The 19201-nt window shown below is 38.6% G+C and overlaps 1 protein-coding gene across 2 annotated transcripts in view; it reads left to right on the plus strand.

The window, feature by feature from the left end:
* Positions 1-19201, plus strand: part of SPTLC3 (serine palmitoyltransferase long chain base subunit 3) — a 160578-nt gene that overhangs the window by 56225 nt on the left and 85152 nt on the right. For both annotated transcript variants that reach the window (XM_065920874.1, XM_065920873.1), the window contains exons 3-4: positions 499-653; positions 1274-1422. In XM_065920874.1, the coding sequence (XP_065776946.1) occupies positions 499-653; positions 1274-1422 (304 nt within the window). The remainder of the gene's footprint in view (positions 1-498; positions 654-1273; positions 1423-19201) is intronic.

The following is a 19201-nucleotide window of genomic DNA, read 5'->3' on the forward strand; positions in this document are numbered from 1 at the left end:
TCTCCAACTCAGCATCTATGCCCTCGGTCGCCTGCCAGCAGTTACACCGATGGATCCAACAATTCAAGTTCATCCACATTTCTAAACACATTATGAGTGGGGCTGTTCATTGTCAAAAAAGTTAAGACCAGATTATCATCCATCCAGTTCTCTTCCAACTAAACTGCTTTAGACATAAATACCTCTTGTTACATTTTGGATGAAATTCACTGGAATTCATTGTCTCCAGCATTCTTTTAGGTACTTGTATTGTGCTGTCATTTTTGATACCTTTATTTGCCACAGGTGCTCCTTCTCCCACTAAAATGAAAGCTCCTTGGAGGTGAAGGACTCACAGAGTTCTTTGTGGACCCAGCCCATCCCCTTACCCAAGACCGTTGCTCAAAATATTTGCAGATGGAATATTTTCATGGCTCCTCCACATCTTTCAGTGTTTATTTGTAAATGAACTACAAAAAGGGAGAGACCAAAGGTAAACTTCTGCCTCTCTTATAACAGGATTTTGTGCCACTATATCAAAACTTTGAGAATTTTTATACGCGGAACCTTTACATGAGAATCAGAGACAACTGGAATCGGCCCATCTGCAGTGCCCCGGGAGCTGTGTTCGATGTGATGGAAAGGGTGACAGATGACTACAACTGGACATTTAGGTGAGGCAGCCACCTGGGAGGGCTTGAAAGAAAATGCTTTCAAGGAAATTCTAGCAAGGGTGACAGATTACAGATCTGAAAGAAAAACAGAGCAATGAAACAGCTGGTCTTCCATCATTCAGCCCTTTGCAAGCCCTCATGATGCCAGTGGGGGAAGTCACAGTAATTAAGTTGCCAAGGGCAGCTTATTTGTGTTGCAATTAAGAGAAATCTGTGGCAGAAGGTGCAGGATACACAGAGCCAGCCAGGAAGAGTCCTTTTCAGCTTTATTGACAAACTGTACCCTTCTAGTTCCGGCTGAAGCAGCCCGTGATGACCACAGCTGTTTCTCTTTAGAAAGTTCTTGCTGCAATTTAAACCAAGGTGTCATGAAAGCAAGCACCCAAGAAAAATCAGAGCTGGGTAATACTATGTGGCCCGGCTACCTTTTCCCAGTGCTCTGCCCAGATTCATGATGGTGTTACTTTCCTCCAAGGGCAAATAATTTTGTGGTGACAAGGCTGATCAAAAGGAAAATAGGAAAGATCTTATTTAGGCCAAGTCTAAGCTCTCTTTCTGGTAGTATTTTATAGGACCCTAGGATGATATTGAATGAAAAAGTCCTGACCTTCTCTCTGCAGGTTTACTGGAAGAGTCATCAAAGATGTCATCAATATGGGCTCCTATAACTTCCTTGGCCTGGCAGCCAAGTACGACGAATCCATGAGGACAGTAAAGGAGGTTTTAGAGACATATGGCCTAGGCGTGGGCAGCACAAGACAGGAAATGGGTATGTACGCTCACCGTTTTGACATTTTTTTCCAGTTAGGCCTGATTCCTGTGGCTACTTCTCAAATCTAGATCATATCTAGATTGTGTGCCACAAAAAGCTATTATAAAAGACAAAAAGAAAAAGGTATATTATGGTCTATTTGAAAATTTCAAACATTATGCTCCTACTAGGCAGTTTATTAAGATTTTAATTCTCCAGAATAAATACAAATCATTCTTTCCTGACCATGTGATCTGAAAAAAGCAACTATCATACTTCTTCCATCTGGTCCTTTCCTGGGTCATTTTCTCCACTTTTCTTAAACAGCTTTGCTATTTTTCAATCATTCAGTTGTATCTGTATGTGCAACCCCATGGATTGCAGCACACCAGGCCTCCCTGTCCTTCACTATCTCCCAGAGTTTGGTCAAACTCATGTCCATTGAGTCAATGATGCCAGCTTTATTAAACAGGTTTGTTGAGGTTTAATTATGCCGTGAGATATAATAGGAAATGGCAACCCACTCCAGTACTCTTGCCTAGAAAATGCCACGGACAGAGGAGCCTGGTAGGCTACAGTCCACGGGTTTGCAAAGAGTCGTATACAACTGAGCAACTTCACTTCTCATTGAGGTATAATTACTATTCAAAGAGGAACATTATACTTATTTAAATGTATAATTTAATGTGTTCGGACATATGCATATTCCTGTGAAACTGTCACCACAATCAAGGTACTAAATATATCCATTACCTAGGAAAGTGTCATATCACCCTCCTTTTTGTGGTAAGAACGTGAGATTAACCCTTTTTTTCCCCCTAAATAAAATTTTATTTTTACTTATTGAAGTATAGTTGGCTTATAACATTATGTTAGTTTCAGGTGTACACCTAGAAATTTTATATTTTGAGGTCTACTCCAACAAGTGTATCAAGAGCACAGTACAGGATTGTTCTAGGCACTGTGTCGTAGGGAAGATTTCTAGAACTTATTTGTTCTGCATCACAGAAGCATCATACCCATTAAACAACAATTTCTCATTTGGGTTTAGCTCTTTCTCCTACTTTTCTTAGTGATAACCATCACTTTTGCACTTGAATATTGCCTGTTTCTGCTCCTCCTGTGAAGGGAGGAATGAGTCTTGTTGACTGTTGTGTTGAATGAATGAATGGATGAATGAACGGATGGATGAATGATGAGTGAATGGGAAAGGTGGCGCCAACAACCTTTTTATTTCTCTTTTAGCTGAAACAATTTTCTCTTAGAAGAGTAAAATTTGAAGGAAACTTCTGCTCCCCACACTTCTGGGAGAATGAGGGAGCAGCTTGTTCCTGGCCCATTGTCTTCTCCTATATGATCTCACTTATGCCTCCCCAGAACCTGTGCTGTAGAGGCAGTAGAAGGGGTGTTATTCGTATCTTCCAGAGGAGGAAATTGAGGACAACAATGACACAGGGATGTGCCACTAGGAGTGGTAGCTCTTAGTCTTGCTCAGCTTTTCTACTAAACAGTTTTCCATCTGGGATAATAAACCCAGGGCTCACCAGGTCAGTTTCAGGCCTAAGAATCAGATGTAAATCTACTAAAAATGGATTTGCCATTCATGAAACATGCCACTCCTAGAGAACCAATTGGCAGAAGGGCTTTAAAAACCGGCAATTAAAAAGACCAGTGCAATAAATCAATATAACATTAATACAAGTCTATGCCCCAACCAGTAATGCTGAATAAGTTGAAGTTGAACGGTTCTGTGATGACCTATAAGACCTTCTAAAACTAATACCAAAAAAAGATGTCCTTTTCATCATAGGGGACTGGAATGCAAAAGTAGGGAGTCAAGAGATACTAGAGTAACAGGAAAATTTGACCTTGGAGTACAAAACAAAGCAGGTCAAAGGCTAACAGAGTTCTGCCAAGAGAACGCACTGGTCATAGCAAACACCCTCTTCCAACAACACAAGAGAAGACTCTACACACGGACATCACTAGATGGTCAATACCAAAATCAGATTGGTTATATTCTCTGCAGCCAAAGATAGAGAAGCTCTGTACAGTCAGAAAACACAAGACCAGGAGCTGACCGTGGCTCAGATCATGAACTCCTTATTGCCAAATTCAGATTTAAATTGAAGAAAGTAGGGAAAAACCACTAGACCATTCAGGTATCACCTAAATCAAATCCCTTATGATTATACCATGGAAATGAGAAATAGATTCAAGGGATTTGATCTGATAGACAGAGTGCCTGAAGAACTGTGGACAGAGGTTCATGACATTGTACAGGAGGCAGTGATCAAGACTATCCCCAAGGAAAAGAAATGCAAAAAGGCAAAACAATTGTCTGAAGAGGTCTTACAAATAGCTGAGAAAAGAAAAGATGCAAAAAGGCAAAAGAGAAAAGGAAAGATATACTCGTTTGAATGCCGAGTTTCAAAGAATAGCAAGGAGAGATAAGAAAGCCTTCCTCAGCAATCAATGCAAAGAAAAGGAGGAAAACAATAGAATGGGAAAGACTATAGATATCTTCAAGAAAATTAAAGATACCAAGGGAACATTTCATGCAAAGATGTGCACAATAAAGGACAGAAATAGTATGAACCTAACATCAGCAGAAGATATTAAGAAGAGGTGGCAAGAATACACAGAAGAACTATACAGAAAAGATCTTCATGACCCAGACAACCATGATGGTGTGATCACTCACCTAGAGCCAGACATCCTGGAATGCAAAGTCAAGTGGGCCTTAGGAAGCATCATAACAAACAAAGCTAGTGGAGGTGATGGAATTCCAGTTGAGCTATTTCAAATCCTAAAAGATGATGCTGTGAAAGTGCTGCACTCAATATGCCAGCAAATTTGGAAAACTCAGCAGTGGCCACAGGACTGGAAAAGGTCTGTTTTCACTCCAATCCCGAAGGAAGGCAGTCCCAAAGAATGCTCAGACTACTGCACGATTGCACTCATCTCACACGCTAGTAAAGTAATGCTCATAATTATCCATGCTAGGCTTCAACAGTACGTGATCTGTGAACTTACAGATGTTCTAGCTGAATTTAGAAAAGGCAGAGGAGCCAGAGATCAAACTGCCAACATCTATTGCATCATCGAAAAGCAAGAGAGTGCCAGAAACATATCTACTTCTGCTTTATCGACTATTCCAAAGTCTTTGTGTGGATCACAATAAACTGTGGAATATTCTTAAAGAGATGGGAACACCAGACCACCTGACCTGCCTCCTGAGAAATCTGTATGCAGGTTAAGAAGCAATAGTTAAAACTGGACATGGAATAACAGACTGGTTCCAAATCAGGAAAGGAGTACATCAAGCCTGTATATTGTCACCCTACTTATTTAACTTATATGTAGAGTACATCATGGGAAACGCTGGGCTAGAAGTACAAGCTGGAATTGAGATTGCCAGGAGAAATATCAATAACCTCAGATATGCAGATGACACCACCCTTACGGCAGAAAGCCAAGAACTAAAGAGCCTCTTGATGAAAGTGAAAGAGAAGAGTGAAAAAGTTGGGTTAAAACTCCACATTCAGAAAACTAACATCATGGCATCCAGTCCCATCACTTCATGGCAAATAGATGGGGAAACAATAGAAACGGTGAGAGACTTTATTTTCTTTTACTCCAAAATCACTGCAGATGGTGACTGTAACTGTGAAATTAAAAGATGCTTGCTCCTTGGAAGAAAAGTTGTGAACAAACTAGACAGTATATTAAAAAGCAGAGACATTACTTTGCCAAGTAAGGTCCATCTAGTCAAAGCTTTGGTTTTTCCAGTGGTCATGTATGGAGGTGAGAGTTGGACTATAAAGAAAGCTGAGCACTGAAGAATTGATACTTTTGAACTGTGGTGTTGGAGAAGACTCTTGGACTGTAAGGAGATCAAACCAGTCAAGCCTAAAGGAAACCAGTCCTGAAGATTCATTGGAAGGACTGATGCTGAAGCTGAAGCTCCAATACTTTGGCCACCTGATGCGAAGAACTGACTCATTGGAAAAGATCGTAATGCTGGGAAAGATTGAAGGCAGAAGAAGAAGGGGACAATAGAGGATGAGATGGTTGAATGGCATCACCAACTTGATGAACATGAGTTTGAGTAAACTCTGGGAGTTGGTGATGGACAGGGAATCCTGGCATTCTGCAGTCCACGGGGTCACAAAGAGCCAGACCCTACTTAGCGACTGAACTGAACTTTGGAATAAATCGCCATTCAAATTGAACACATTTTCATCCACATACTCAGTACTTAGCTAGAACTCCAAAGTCTATAAGTGGTTTTCCAGATTTCTTAGGAAAGACATGGTATCTTTTTTTTTATTTATTTACTTGGCTGCATCAGGTCTTAGTTGCAGCATGCAGGATCTTCACCGTGGGATCTTTTTTTGTGACATACAGATGCTAGTTGTGGTGTGTGGGCTCAGTAGTTGAGGCTCATGGGCTTAGTTGTTCTATGGTATGTGGGATGTTAGTTCCCCCACCAGGGATCAAACCCATATTCCTTGCATTATAATGGATTTTTAACCACTGGACCACCAGTGAAGTCCCCACACTGTATCTTTATTTTGAGGCATGAGGGCTGGAGAAATAAGCAGGAAGAGGATGAAAAGTTCTCCTCCTTCAGAAGAGCTGAGTCTCCCACAAGCCTGAAAGGACACCCCTGTCAAAAGAGACACGAAGTCAGAGACAGTCACAGCCACCAGAACCTTAAGGAGACAGCCTGACACAGGCTTCCAGTGAAGACAGATCCAGAATAAGGGTCCCTGATTCTGCAGATTCAGCAAACCCAGAGAACCAGACAGAGGTGAGGAACCATGTTTGCACTGCCTACAGCTGACACGCTTTCCCCACCTGCTCATCCTTCCGAATTGCTGGGCTTTTAATGTTCACTTGCTTCCTCAAGCTCTCCAGCTCAAGCGCTCAGAAGAAAATTTTAACAACTTCCAAGTAAACAGAAAGAGAGCAAAACAAAAGCCACCCGCAGTAATTTTAGCAAATAGAACTGAAAACCGAATGTAAGCAGTCAAAAAATATATGATTAAACAGAGTACATTCAAAATTGTTTTGCAAGATTAATAGTAACCTGAACAGAGCAGGTACAAATTGGTAATATAGTTTTGAATGCTATTTATTTAAGAAATACAAGTAACTTTTGAAAAATGTATACCACATAGACTTAAGAAAATGTTAGCAGGGCCGATAGACTAACAACACTTTGGAAATATAGAGACTTAATTTTTAATAACTGAAATAGCTTTTTGAGGAACCCAAAATAAAAGTTTAGGGACATTTAGATTGAAAGCAAAAAGAGAAGAGGACGGCAGAGGATGAGATGGTTAGACAGCATCACCAACTCTGAACATGAATTGGGGCAAACTCTGGGAGATAGTGAAGGAAAGGGAAGCCTGGTGTGTCAGTCCATGGGGTCACAAAGAGTCGGACACAACTTAGTGATTGAACAACAGCAATCACTTAAGATACTTCTTAAGCGATTAACTTAACTTTTCAAAATAGTCTCCAACATTCAAGGGGGGAAAGAACACAGAAATCATATTACAAAATAGAAAAATTCAACAAAAAAGAAATCAAGAGGAAATATTTAAAATGTAGTAAAAGGACAAAACATCACACATAATATGTTGGCCAAAAATATACACTTAGAACATATTTGCTTACTGAAAGCAAAAGACTGAGCCAAAAACTAAACTCAGTTATGGGCTGTAATCAAAAACAAATACAACTCAATGAAAAGCTATTCTAAAGGGTGAAATAATGGGAAGATTGGTGCCAACCAGACACCTGGTTCCACCTCCCTGGTGCAACCAGCACTAAAACACCCTCCGTGCCCAAGAGAGAGGTTGGTACAGTGGAAGGAGCAGTGTAAAGTGCCCAAGAGTCTTGCTAATGGTTTGTCAATTTTGTTTATTTTTTTCAATAAACCAGCTTTTAGCTTTGTTGGTTTTTGCTATGGTCTTTGGGATCGGGATTTTTGAAAGCTTTTAGCTTTCAACCAGCTTTTAGCTTTGTTGATTTTTACTATGGTCTTTGGGATCGGGATGGGGAATACATGTAAATCCATGGCTGATTCATGTCAGTGTATGACAAAAACCACTACAATATTGTAAAGTAATTAGCCTCCAACTAATAAAAATAAATGAAAAAAAAAAGTGACCAAGAGTAGGGTGTTTACCAAATCTGCACCTACAAATGTTGAAACCAGACCCAAAGCAGAGCTGGAAATGACACATTTCCAGACAGATATGTACAGAATTGCAAGCGATATTTTAAGATGTAAAATGCTGTGCTACTCCTTATTTTTCTGAACAACTAAAAGACAGTGGGACATGGAGTGAAGGGAGGTCTTGACCCTCTCCTGGGTGGATTTAACATTTCACAGGCTGAGGGGAGTGGATGACTGTGATTTTTTTAAATGTCCTAAACATGAGACAGAGTGAAATGGCAACTTTGAATCATCATTCAACCATTTAAAATCTCTGACCCATTTTCAATTCCTATCTTCTATGTTAGTGGTGGTTTTTGTTAGAATGCTCCCTGATCTGGGCTGTCTCCTTGAAACTGTGTGCCTTATGCAACATTTTTGGTCACTAGTCTAGCTTTTTCTTCAAAAATATTTTTAATGTGTTGTGAAAGATTAGACATTTTTGAGTTTAGGTGTGTGACATTACCCTCTGAATTAGGGACTTCTGGAATGAATAGTCTATTAAGAGTTGAGACTGGTACTCTTTTTCAGGTGGTTTGCCTTCAAATTTTTAGCTGGAAAGTCTGTAGATTAACTGTCTTTGCTGAAAAGTAGCTAGAATAACTACTGAAATTTATTTAGAAAAGGATTCTAACACTACACAGTTATTTAGATTTTTTGCACTATGATTAAGAATTGTGTAAAACTTGTTCATAATGTCTGAGTAGCAGCATCAAACAATCAGTAATATCTTCAGGAATTCCCTGGAGGTCTAGTGGTTAGGATTCAATGTTTTCATTGATGGGCCCAGGTTCGATACCTAGTCAGGGAAATAAGATCCTACAAGCTTCACAGCATGGCCTAAATAAAGAAAAATGAAATGAAAAAAAAACCCATCAGTATTATTTTTATTATGCAAGATATTTCTATATTTGATTTTTAAATTTCTTTCCTGAAAAGAACTATTTAACTTTGCTGTATGTGGAAGAGTTTGTTTGAATATATTGATTCAACAGTGGAAGACACTGATGCAGTCACCCTAAGTATGTGCAGAACTGCTTGTTCTTCCTTCATATGAATTAACCTTCAAGAAAAGGATAAACTTAAACTTGAAAAATAAATAAATGACCAAAGGTGTGGTGCAAATGCAAACAGAAAGGAAAGCAGTTAAGGAAAGTTAAGATTAATGCATGAATTATTAAACATAAGAGATTCATCTTATAAAAATTATATAGAGAGCCTCTTCGTAATGAAGATCAATGCAGCTCCTAGAGATTGTGCATTAAGTAACACAACAGAAACATAGATGATTCTTAATTTTTCTATAGAAACTGAAAATTAGTAGGATAATGAATTATCCTAGGAGGTTTCAAAAATCATGTGGGTCAATTTAATGTGCCTGATTAAAAACAAAAGCAGGAAAAATAAAAAATGAAATAGTGATAGGGGACCCTAAAGTAACTTCCAGTCTTTGAAAAATGAAGAAGTCTAAAAAATAAACACAAAGAAGACATTGATGATATAGTTATTGAGTTTAGTTTAATAATTATGTATTGAATGCTGAACTTAAAACGACCAACACAACATTGTAAAGTAGTTTTCCTCAAATTAAAAAATAAATTTAACAAAAAAAGAGAACAAAAAATAAATTTTTAGGAAAACTGTTTTGAAAAAAAGGAAATAGGGAAAGTTATTAAAGGCTGCAGAATATGAAGTTATATACCATAAAATAAAACTCATGTTTCCTGAAAAGAGAAAAAAAAAACTATTACCAGTAGATGTCATCTTTTTAAATACTAACTTAATTTTCATAAAAATTTACTACATTTTATGCACAAAGCAAAAGCAAACCTTGTTAAATTTCAAAAAATGAAATCTACATAGGTCTTAGACCACAGTGAAATAAAACTAAATATTAATACCAAAATTAAAAATGAAATCTTTTAAAAAATCACTTGAAAGTTTTAAAGCCCTCACCTAAGTAGCTCTTGGATCAACATGGAAATGAAGTCACAATGGCATCATATTTAGAAACTAACAATTGTGAGAACATCATAGGATCCAAACAGCTGCATACTCAGAGGAAAATGTGTATTCTTACATTACTAAGTAGTAACACTGAAGCTAGTAAACTAACCAGTCAAGGGAACAAGAGATAAGAGGAAAGCAGAAGTACTGAATTGTTAAAGATTAAAACAGAAACATAAATTAGAGAAGAGTATTTCTGTTGGGCTGAGGCCCCTATATTTTACTGTCACTAGAGGTGAGTCTGATGACCACTGAGTCGCCCACCGCTAAGCTAGCATAACCCTGATCCCCAAATTTGACAAACAAATAAACATTTCATAAAAGGAAAATTATAAGGCAATATTATTTGAGAAAAAATATATAAGAACCTGGCATTGCATACTGAACAGCACAGTCAAGTCACAATACCATGATCAAGTAGTTCTATCCAGGACTGCAAGGATAGTTAGCTCAGTAAGGCATTTTGTAACCTTGAAAGACCCGAGAAGAAAACACATGATTATTTTGATAGATGTCACTAAAGCAGTTATAAAATTTAGTATCCATTCCTTATAAAACTTCTACTAGAATAAAAATAGGAGATTCTTGAATGGAATAAAAAAAATATCTACTTCAAACAATAAGACTACACTTTGTAATGAAACTTCTGGTTAGCAGAAACTTTCACTTTGAAGGCAGGGAGAAGATGAAGATGTGTTTTTACCACCTTTTAATAACCTTTGGAAGTACTAGGCAGCATAATTACTCATTAATTTTTTATTCTTTATTTCAATAAATAGTCACTGAATAACCACCATGTGACAAAATAAGAAATAGATGTGCAATTAAAGAAGAGGTGAATAGATGATCTGGTCGCTTCTTCCTCTAGTTTTTAAGCATTGATTTTTGAGGACTAAAGTGACCCTCAGAAGGGGCTGTTCTCAAGACTATTATAGAGATGAGGGGTGTTGGGACAGAAGGGACAGGGTCCTAGTCTACTTTCCTCCATTTTACATAGTAAACTAATAAACATTTATTAGAAACAACAAATATTTAATGAAGAATTCAAAAAAGACCTAAATTCAGAAAAGACAATTTTTAAAATTCAACATGTCCATGATCCACAATCAATAAGAGGACATACTGGGGAAAATAATATTATTAATAAATAGGAGGGAAAATAGCACAGACCTAGGGGATAAGCTTATTTTGAAAATGTTTAGAACCTATTTGAAGAAAACTATAAGATTTTTATAAAAGACCTAAAGGAATACTTGAAAGAAACAGAAAGATATGAGTATCTTAGAAGGGAACATCTCATTATTATAATTCGATCATCTCTTCCCTAATTGAAAAGGTACATGAAACACAATCCCATGACATATATAAAAAGAGTGAAGGGGGGATCGGGATGGGGAATACATGTACCTCCATGGCTGATTCATGTCAATATATGACAAAACCCCCCAAAAAAATTTAAAAAAATTAAAAAAAAAAAAAAGTGAGCAGTGTGGGTCTAAACTGAAGCTCTAGAGACAGGCACAGTTTGGTCCACCCATTTGTATAAGAAAAAGAACAGTATTTCAAATCAGCTGGAAAAGGATCGATTATGTCACAATTAGTTTTGTGATAACTGGCTGATCATATAAAGAAATCATCCAGATTCCTGCCTCACACATAGTATCTTAATAAGCTGTGCTTAGGTAAATTGGTAATGTGTTTACAATGGTATGTAAAAACAAAAACAGGCACCACAAATAACTCTATAAATAAAACTGAAACTGAGTGAATGACTAAATGGGTGAATGGATGAACAACTGAACAGAACTACTCAGACAATTCAAGTACAAAATTCACTTGCTTTGTGCTCCTTGGTAAGGACCCTGCTGGAAATGTCAGTCTGCAGCACCCTTGATGAGAGCAATGCTTGTGTCTTAGTTCATGGGCTGATGTAACAAAATACCACGCACTGAGTGACTCATAGACAATGAGTGCATTGCTTACAGTTCTGGAGCTGAAAGTCCAAGATCAGGGAGCCAGCATGGCAGGTGGGGCCCGCTTCTGAGCTGCCGACACCTCTTTGTGTTTCCTCATGTGGCGGAAGGGAGGGGCCGGCTCTCTGGGGCCTCTTTTGTAAGGGCACAAATTCTATTTATGAGGGCTCCATCCTCGAAACTCCACAAAACCCCACCTCCAGACACCAACACTCAGGACATGAGGTTTTCACCGTTTGGATTTTAGGGGAACACAAGCATTCAGACTCCGGCAGCCACTTCGCTGCATCACTTATCAACCCATGATGACCTCCGGTCTTTCCGGCTGCCCTCACCTCACCTGGCAGGATGCCCACTCATGTGGCAGGGATCCATTCTAAATGGTGTGCAGGCTGACTCCTTGCAACACAAGCTGCTCAGATCCATCGGAGACAGGGACTCTACCTGTTAGGAGAGACAAGTTGCTCCCAACTCCCCAGTAGCCACAGCTCTCCGCCCTTTGGATTTCACAAGCCTGATTCAAACAGTAGTCTACTATGAGCTTGTGCTTCAGGGAATCAGAAATAGCTTTCCCAGAAACACCAAGGCAAAAGATACAAGAAAATGGAACATTTAAACTTCTGTACCAAAAAAAAACCCCAAAAAACCAACAATGTCAACTAAGAGTCAAAGAACAAAATTAGAATTATTCACCTCTATATAACAAGGTATTCATATTCTTAATGTGTAAAGTGAAAGGCATAGTCACTCAGTCGTGTCTGACTCTGCAACCCCGTGGACTGTAGCCCCCCAGGCTCCTCTCTCTGTGGGATTCTCCAGGCAAGAGTACTGGAGTGGGTTGCCGTGCCCTCCTCCAGGGGATCTCCCTGACCCAGGGATCGAACCTGCGTCTCTAGCACCTCCCGCACTGCAGGCAGTTTCTTTACAGTCTGAGCCACCAGGGAAGTCCAGGAATGTGTGAAGACTCTAACAAATCAAAAGGAAGAGAACATCCCAGTTTAAGAAGCGGGCCAAGATTTTGACAAATTTCAAAGCAGACGAAACTTCAAAATCAGGACAGTGTGATGTTCCTCAACCCACTTTTTCATCATCACCTCCTCTGTGATACTTTAACAGCACAGAGACACAGTGTATTTGTTGATGTGGTACATGGATATCTCTGCTTTACATAGAGTAGAGTAAGGTATCCTCCCTCCAAAAACCAATGTCCAGCCGTTTGGGGGCAATATCCCTGTTTAGAATGCATACAGTACCTTTGGGGGAGGTGGATGGTGGTCAAGGAGGGCGCAAAGGGATGTCCTGGAAGCTGTTCATACTGTTTGCTTGTTTGTTTATCTTGCTGCAGTTGTGTGAGTTCTCTTTATGAAATTTCATAGAGCTCCATGTGGACAATTTGTTTCCTTTTCTCTATGTATGGTCTGGTTTAAATGAAACTTTAATTTTTAAAAGTAGGTCCAGTACATAAGTGGACAATTAAGAAAAATAAATATAAATGGCCAATGAGCCTGTGAAAAACACTCTGCCCTTAAATAAAAAGTGACGAAGATGCAGAGTTAGCATCTTTTACTTCATTGGCAAAAGATAAAAAATAAGATCCCATAGTTTCAAAAGAGTAAAGAAAAGGGCACCCTTACCTACTATACTGTTGATAGGATAAATTGCAAGGCAATTTGAAAATGTATCAACAATAAACTGTTTAACTCAGCAATTCCATTTTGAGACAGTTGGCTTTGCAAAATTTGAAGGTGTTCAATGAGGTATGATTGAGAATAATCATTGAATTATATTTAATAGAAAAAAATGAAATAAGTGAATTTCCAGCAATAGGAAATTGAATAGATATACTTGGTAGATCTGTTTAACATAATAATTAGTCATGCAGAGTTATAAGGTAGTTGCTTAGCACCATGATTGAGAGGAAAGTCTTTGGGATGAGGTTGCTGGGATTCAAATCCTAGTCCTTCATTTTAACGAACTAGGCCCTGAGATAAGCTGTATGCCTTCTGAGTACTCAATCTTCTCTTCTGTAAAGTGGAAAATATATTGTTAATGAATCTGTATACTTATATATGAAGCAGGAAACAGATTTACAGACACAGAGGACAGACGTGGTTGCCAAGGGAGATGAGGGGTGTGGGAGGGGAGGAGGGGATGTCTGGGCTTAACAGACACAAACGCACTATACACAGAACTGGTGAAGGATAAGGTGCTACTGTGTTGCCTAGGAAACTATATTTAATAGCCTGTGATAAATCATAATGGAAAAGAATGTGAAAGAGCATGTATGTACATGTATAAATGAATCATTTTTCTATACAGCAGAAATTAACACAACACTATAAATCAGCTATAATTCAATTTAAAGAAAGAAAATACATGATTAAAAGAATAGAACAAGTCATATGTCCATAGAACATAGGACAAGTCATTAGTCCACTTTTTAAAATATGTTTTACATGAATAGCTACGTTAATAAAAATGGCTATATTTTATTGGGTAGTGTTTTCTATTTTTCACAATGATCTCATATTTCTTGAGTTATTTTCTTAAAGGTCCACAAGATGAAGGCATAGTCTTATGAAAATAGTTACTGTGCTTCTGAGATGTTGCCATTGAATAAGACTGACCATACTTTTTCAGTGTACTCTGGAGGGTCTCTGCCGCAGGTTGTGTGGATTTTTTTTTACCTCAATCGGTGTTTTTCAAACTTTCGCTCACATTGGCATCACCTGCCAAGCTTGAAAACACACAGATTACTGGCCCCACCTCCAGAGTTTCTGATTCAGTCAGTCTGGAATAGGACCCGAGACGCATTTCTAACACGTCCCCAGAAGGGCCTGTGTGGGGTTGATGCTGCTGTTCCAGGGACGACAATTTGGGAACCCTGGATGCTAGCATAGCTGACTTTCTTGACCACATTGTCAAAAGTTTTCCAAAGTGGAATAGTCTTTCACCTTGTGTGGAATGAATACCACGTGTACCTGGGGGATGGAGCCTATAAATAAAAACTGCAAAGTAGGTAGGATAGACCAGAAGTCAGTGAAGCAATTTGATTCTGATCTCTGAGTCTATTCTGATACACATTGCTGGTCTAAATTTCCAAATTCAGGAAAGGTTAGACTCAGGTAAGCTAGAGGGAAGCTTTTGTTTCCATTTGCTGATAGAGAGAATCAGTAATCTATAGGAAGAACAAGATGTTTTATTCCAGCCAAATTGAGGCCTATAGCCCAGGAGACACAGATTTAAGAACCACTTGAACTGTGTTCCACCAGAGTACAAGATCAGGGAGGTTCATAATGGTAAAAATTGCCAAGTACAGTTAGTTACATGAGTTGTTTATCAAGATTTATTTCTAGAACTAGGAGGATATAAGCATGTTTGCTAAGTAAGGATTGAGTGGGATCAGAAATGGTTGCACAGTCACAAGAGACCTCCAGACCATCAGGTGGCAGCTGGCAACTGCTGACGGTATTGTTTTGAGAATGGCTGGTGGTGTCCTTGAGTTTGTTAGAGTTCAGAAAATTCAGGTTCTCAGTGATACTGGAACATGTCTGAAACCGCATCCACAACAGCCACCTTGCTCCATTTTGGATGCCTGAAACACAGTTACTCTATTTTGGTTTTTAAATGCATTCTTTTCTTTGATGGTTAAATTAGATGTACCGTTCTTGTTTGACAGGCCACAGGCAAGTTATTCTAGTGAGCATGGGTACTGTGCTTAGTCACTCGGTAGTGTCTGACTCTCTGCGACCCCATGGACTGTAGCCCTCCAGGCACCTCTGTCCATGGGGATTCTCCAGGAAAGAATATTGGAGTGGGTTGCCATGCACTCCTCGAGGAAATCTCCCCAACCCAGGGATCAAACCCAGGTATCCCACATTGCAGCCAGATACTTTACTGTCTGAACCACCAAGGAAGCCCCCAAAGTGTAACTTGCTAAAACCCAGGATTGAACCAAGGACCTTTAGATCTTCAGTCTAACACCTCCTAACTGAGCTATTTTAGCAGCTTAGCATAAAGACTTGACATCTGTGTCTCTATTCATAACTATTTCAACTAGTTAGCATAAAGTTTTTTAAATCATGTGTAGGCCAGAATGATTTCCCCATACATCAATATGTGACAATTTCTTCCATCAGTTTCTCCCCTCTTCTCTACTTTTAGTCAGTAAAGAGACGTAGCTTTTTGGTCTTTCTTTCCCGAAGTACTGGATGGTTAAGAGTGAATGTGTGGTCATGCACCTCAGTATTCACAGCAGCAGCATTTACAATAGCCAGGGCATGGAAGCAACCTAAATGTCCAACAATATATGAATAGATAAAAAGATGTAGCATGTGAATATGATGGAATATTACTCAGCCATGAAAAGGAACAAAACTGGGTCATGTGTAGTGATGTGGATGGACCTAGATTCTGTCATACCGAGTGAAGTAAGTTGAAAAGAGAAAAATAAATATCATATATGAATGCATATATGTGGAATCTAGAAAATGGTACAGATGAACCTATTTGCAGGGCAGCAATAGAGACACAGATGTCAAAAACAGACATGTGGACACAGATGCGGAAAGGAAGAGTGGGACAAATTGGGAGAGAGTATTGGCATATATAGACTACCGTGTGTGAAATAGACAGCGGGTGGGAAGCTACTGCCTAGCGCAGGGAGCTCCATGCTGTGATGCCCTAGAGGGGTGGAGTGGCGGGGGCAGACGGAAGGTTCAAGAGGGAGAGTATGTATGTGTGCACAGAGCTGATTCACTTCACTGCACCACAGAAGCTAACACAACATAAAGACTGGACTGGACTCTAACAGAAGTGTAAAAGTTTTTAAATTAAAAAAATTTTTTTAATTTTAAAAATTTCAAAAAGTGGATGTGTAGTAATAGCATATTATCTGAATCCACATGCTCTGTAAATCCTCTGTGTGGCCATGGTTTCACCTAGCAAGGGTTCAGATGTTCAGAAGTTCACTTTGAAGAAAACAAACTCATGGGATATCACAAGATTAATTCTGTGCCCACGAAAGCTCATCTCTTCACGGAGATCTTTTTCCCCCCAAGAAGGAAAGACTTGTGCTCAATTCAAAACATCAGGAAAACCTGAATAGTATGACAACCTAGTTGAGAACACTCATTCAAATCAAATAAATTTCAAGAAGTAGGTTTGAAATATTTTCATCTTAAAAACATCAGAAAGAGCACATTAACTTACAAATCAATGCAACTGGATATAATAGGGTATTCTGTTCCATTATCAGGTTTCAGATGTGATTTTAACATTAGTTATGTACAAGTTTGCTGGATTTTCTATTTCTCAGTTTGAGAACATTGTCCTTAGTCATTAAAGATTTGTCTCCCTCTTTATCTACCTGACAACTTTCTCTGTTATTATTTAATTCAAATTGCTAAGGCTCTTCTTGTGTTTCTTTCTCAAACATTTATAGTTAGATTGAAGAAATGTGCATTATTGCTGACCTAAATATTGAAGGAGGGGCCAGGCTGAATTTGCAGTTTACATTCTTAATTTGCACAAAAAAACCTTTATTCATAGACAGTACCAGTTCCTTTTAGACTAAATCATTGTAAATTCTGATCAAGGAGATTTCATTGCATTTCTCTCAAGACTCTTTAGTTTCGACTAAGAATATTTGTAAAGGAAGGTGGTTTCTCAATGCAATAGTTTGGGAGGAGGAAAATGAAAACATATCTTGGTTTCTGAAAACTTTTTGGCAATTTCCTGATACTTGTTATAATTCTAACAAGGTAATCACCCTTCTCTTGAGAGTGATAGAAATTACTGCACAGCCAAATTTCAACTAGCAGAGATATTTTTGCAAGTGAAGAATTTGGCCCTGTAGGTTCAACAAAGCCAAGCAAACATAACAATTTAACAAGGAATGCCAATAATTTTACAAAAATATAATACTTGCCGGCAAAGTAATACCTGGAAAATTAAACAAAATTCAAAGTCGCAGAATTTCAGAATATATAGGTCATGTACCACTTCCCTTCACCTACAAAAATACTATAAGATACATGAAGTCTAGAGATATTTTTAATGACTTGCCAATCAACATTCATGCAGTCAGTATGCTGAGAAGATTAGACATCAATTCTCCGAAGTCCTGGGACTCCCCTGGTGATTCAGTGGCTAAGACTCCGAGCTCCCAAGACAGTTTGATCCCTGGTCAGGGAGCTAGCTTCCACACACTGCAACGACGACCGAACATCATGTGCCACAACTAAGACCCAGAGCAGCCAATAAATAAATATAAACAAACACCGCAAAAGAACAATTCTCCTGAGTTCTACCCAAGAATGCTTTGCACTGCCCCATACTGTTCAAAGCTAAAACCAGAGACCAACTATTTTCAGAGGTTACCAAACCAATCCAGCTGTCCCTGTTTTCGTACCCCATGCAAGTTACAAGTCATTTTTATAGTTTTAAGTGACTGCAAATTAAGAATGATATTTTGTGACATAAAATGTATTGAATTTCAATTTTCACAGCCATAAAGTTTGTGTATTAACTGTGGCCACTTTCACTTTACAATGACAGAGGTGACTAGTTGCCACAGACACCACACAGTCCACGAAGCCAGAATATTTTGTCTCTGCTTCCCTACAAAAAGTGTGCTGGGACTTTGCTAGCAATCTAGTGGCTAAGATTCCATGCTTCCATCCCTGGTCAGAGAACTGAGATCCCATATGCCATGTGGCATGGCCAAAAGATTTTTTTTTTTTATTAAGAAGTTTGCCGATATAGATAAGTACTTGGCATCACAGTACTTGGGAAGACGAATCCCCTAGATTTAATAGCAATTGTCCAGATTTCTGAATTCGGTGCACATCAGTGTATATCAAGCTATATAGTCTCCTTTACTTCATTTACACTAACAATCCTGTTATATTCAAGTATACTAAGGATATAGATTAACTTTCATTGACATTGGTACTTGTGTATATCCTTTAACCACTGAAAATGTCAAAAAATAATCAGTCTCAAAGCTGCCAAGAACAAAGAGCTTTATTTGGGATCTTAAGAATTGTAGTTCAGGAAAGACAGATTTGGATAAAACTGAAAGAGTCTTCTGAGGAAGGGAAAGCATCATCTCTCCAGAGTCACGCACACTGAATCTGAACCTTGGCTCTAGACTTACTAACCACATGCCCTTGGGCAAGTGAACTAAACTCTGGCTTTGGTGTCCTTATCTGTAAAACAAGTTCACAACTTCAAAAAGCTGTATGACAATTAGTTAATTTAAATCTTGAAATGTTTCAGTAGGGCAGGTTGTTACATTGCTAAGTAGGTAGCCTGCACTTATTAGCTCCATCTCCTTTGGGTAAGTGGCATCATTTCTGTGTCCATTTCCTCATTGATAAGATAAGGACCAGGGTGCCTATTTTATAGAGTGTGCGAAGCTGTAATGATTAAATTAAATTAAATTAAATCACCACAGTACATAAGTGTACCCTCATTAGAACTTGATTCCCCTTCTTTTTTCTACCTTTGTTTTTAGAAGTGTGTTTTTAAGCCAGAGAATCAAATGTGAATTTTCTCTGTACAGTAGATAATAGTGTATTAA

Source organism: Muntiacus reevesi, chromosome 2 (assembly GCF_963930625.1).
Source record: "Muntiacus reevesi chromosome 2, mMunRee1.1, whole genome shotgun sequence".
NCBI lineage: Eukaryota > Metazoa > Chordata > Mammalia > Artiodactyla > Cervidae > Muntiacus > Muntiacus reevesi.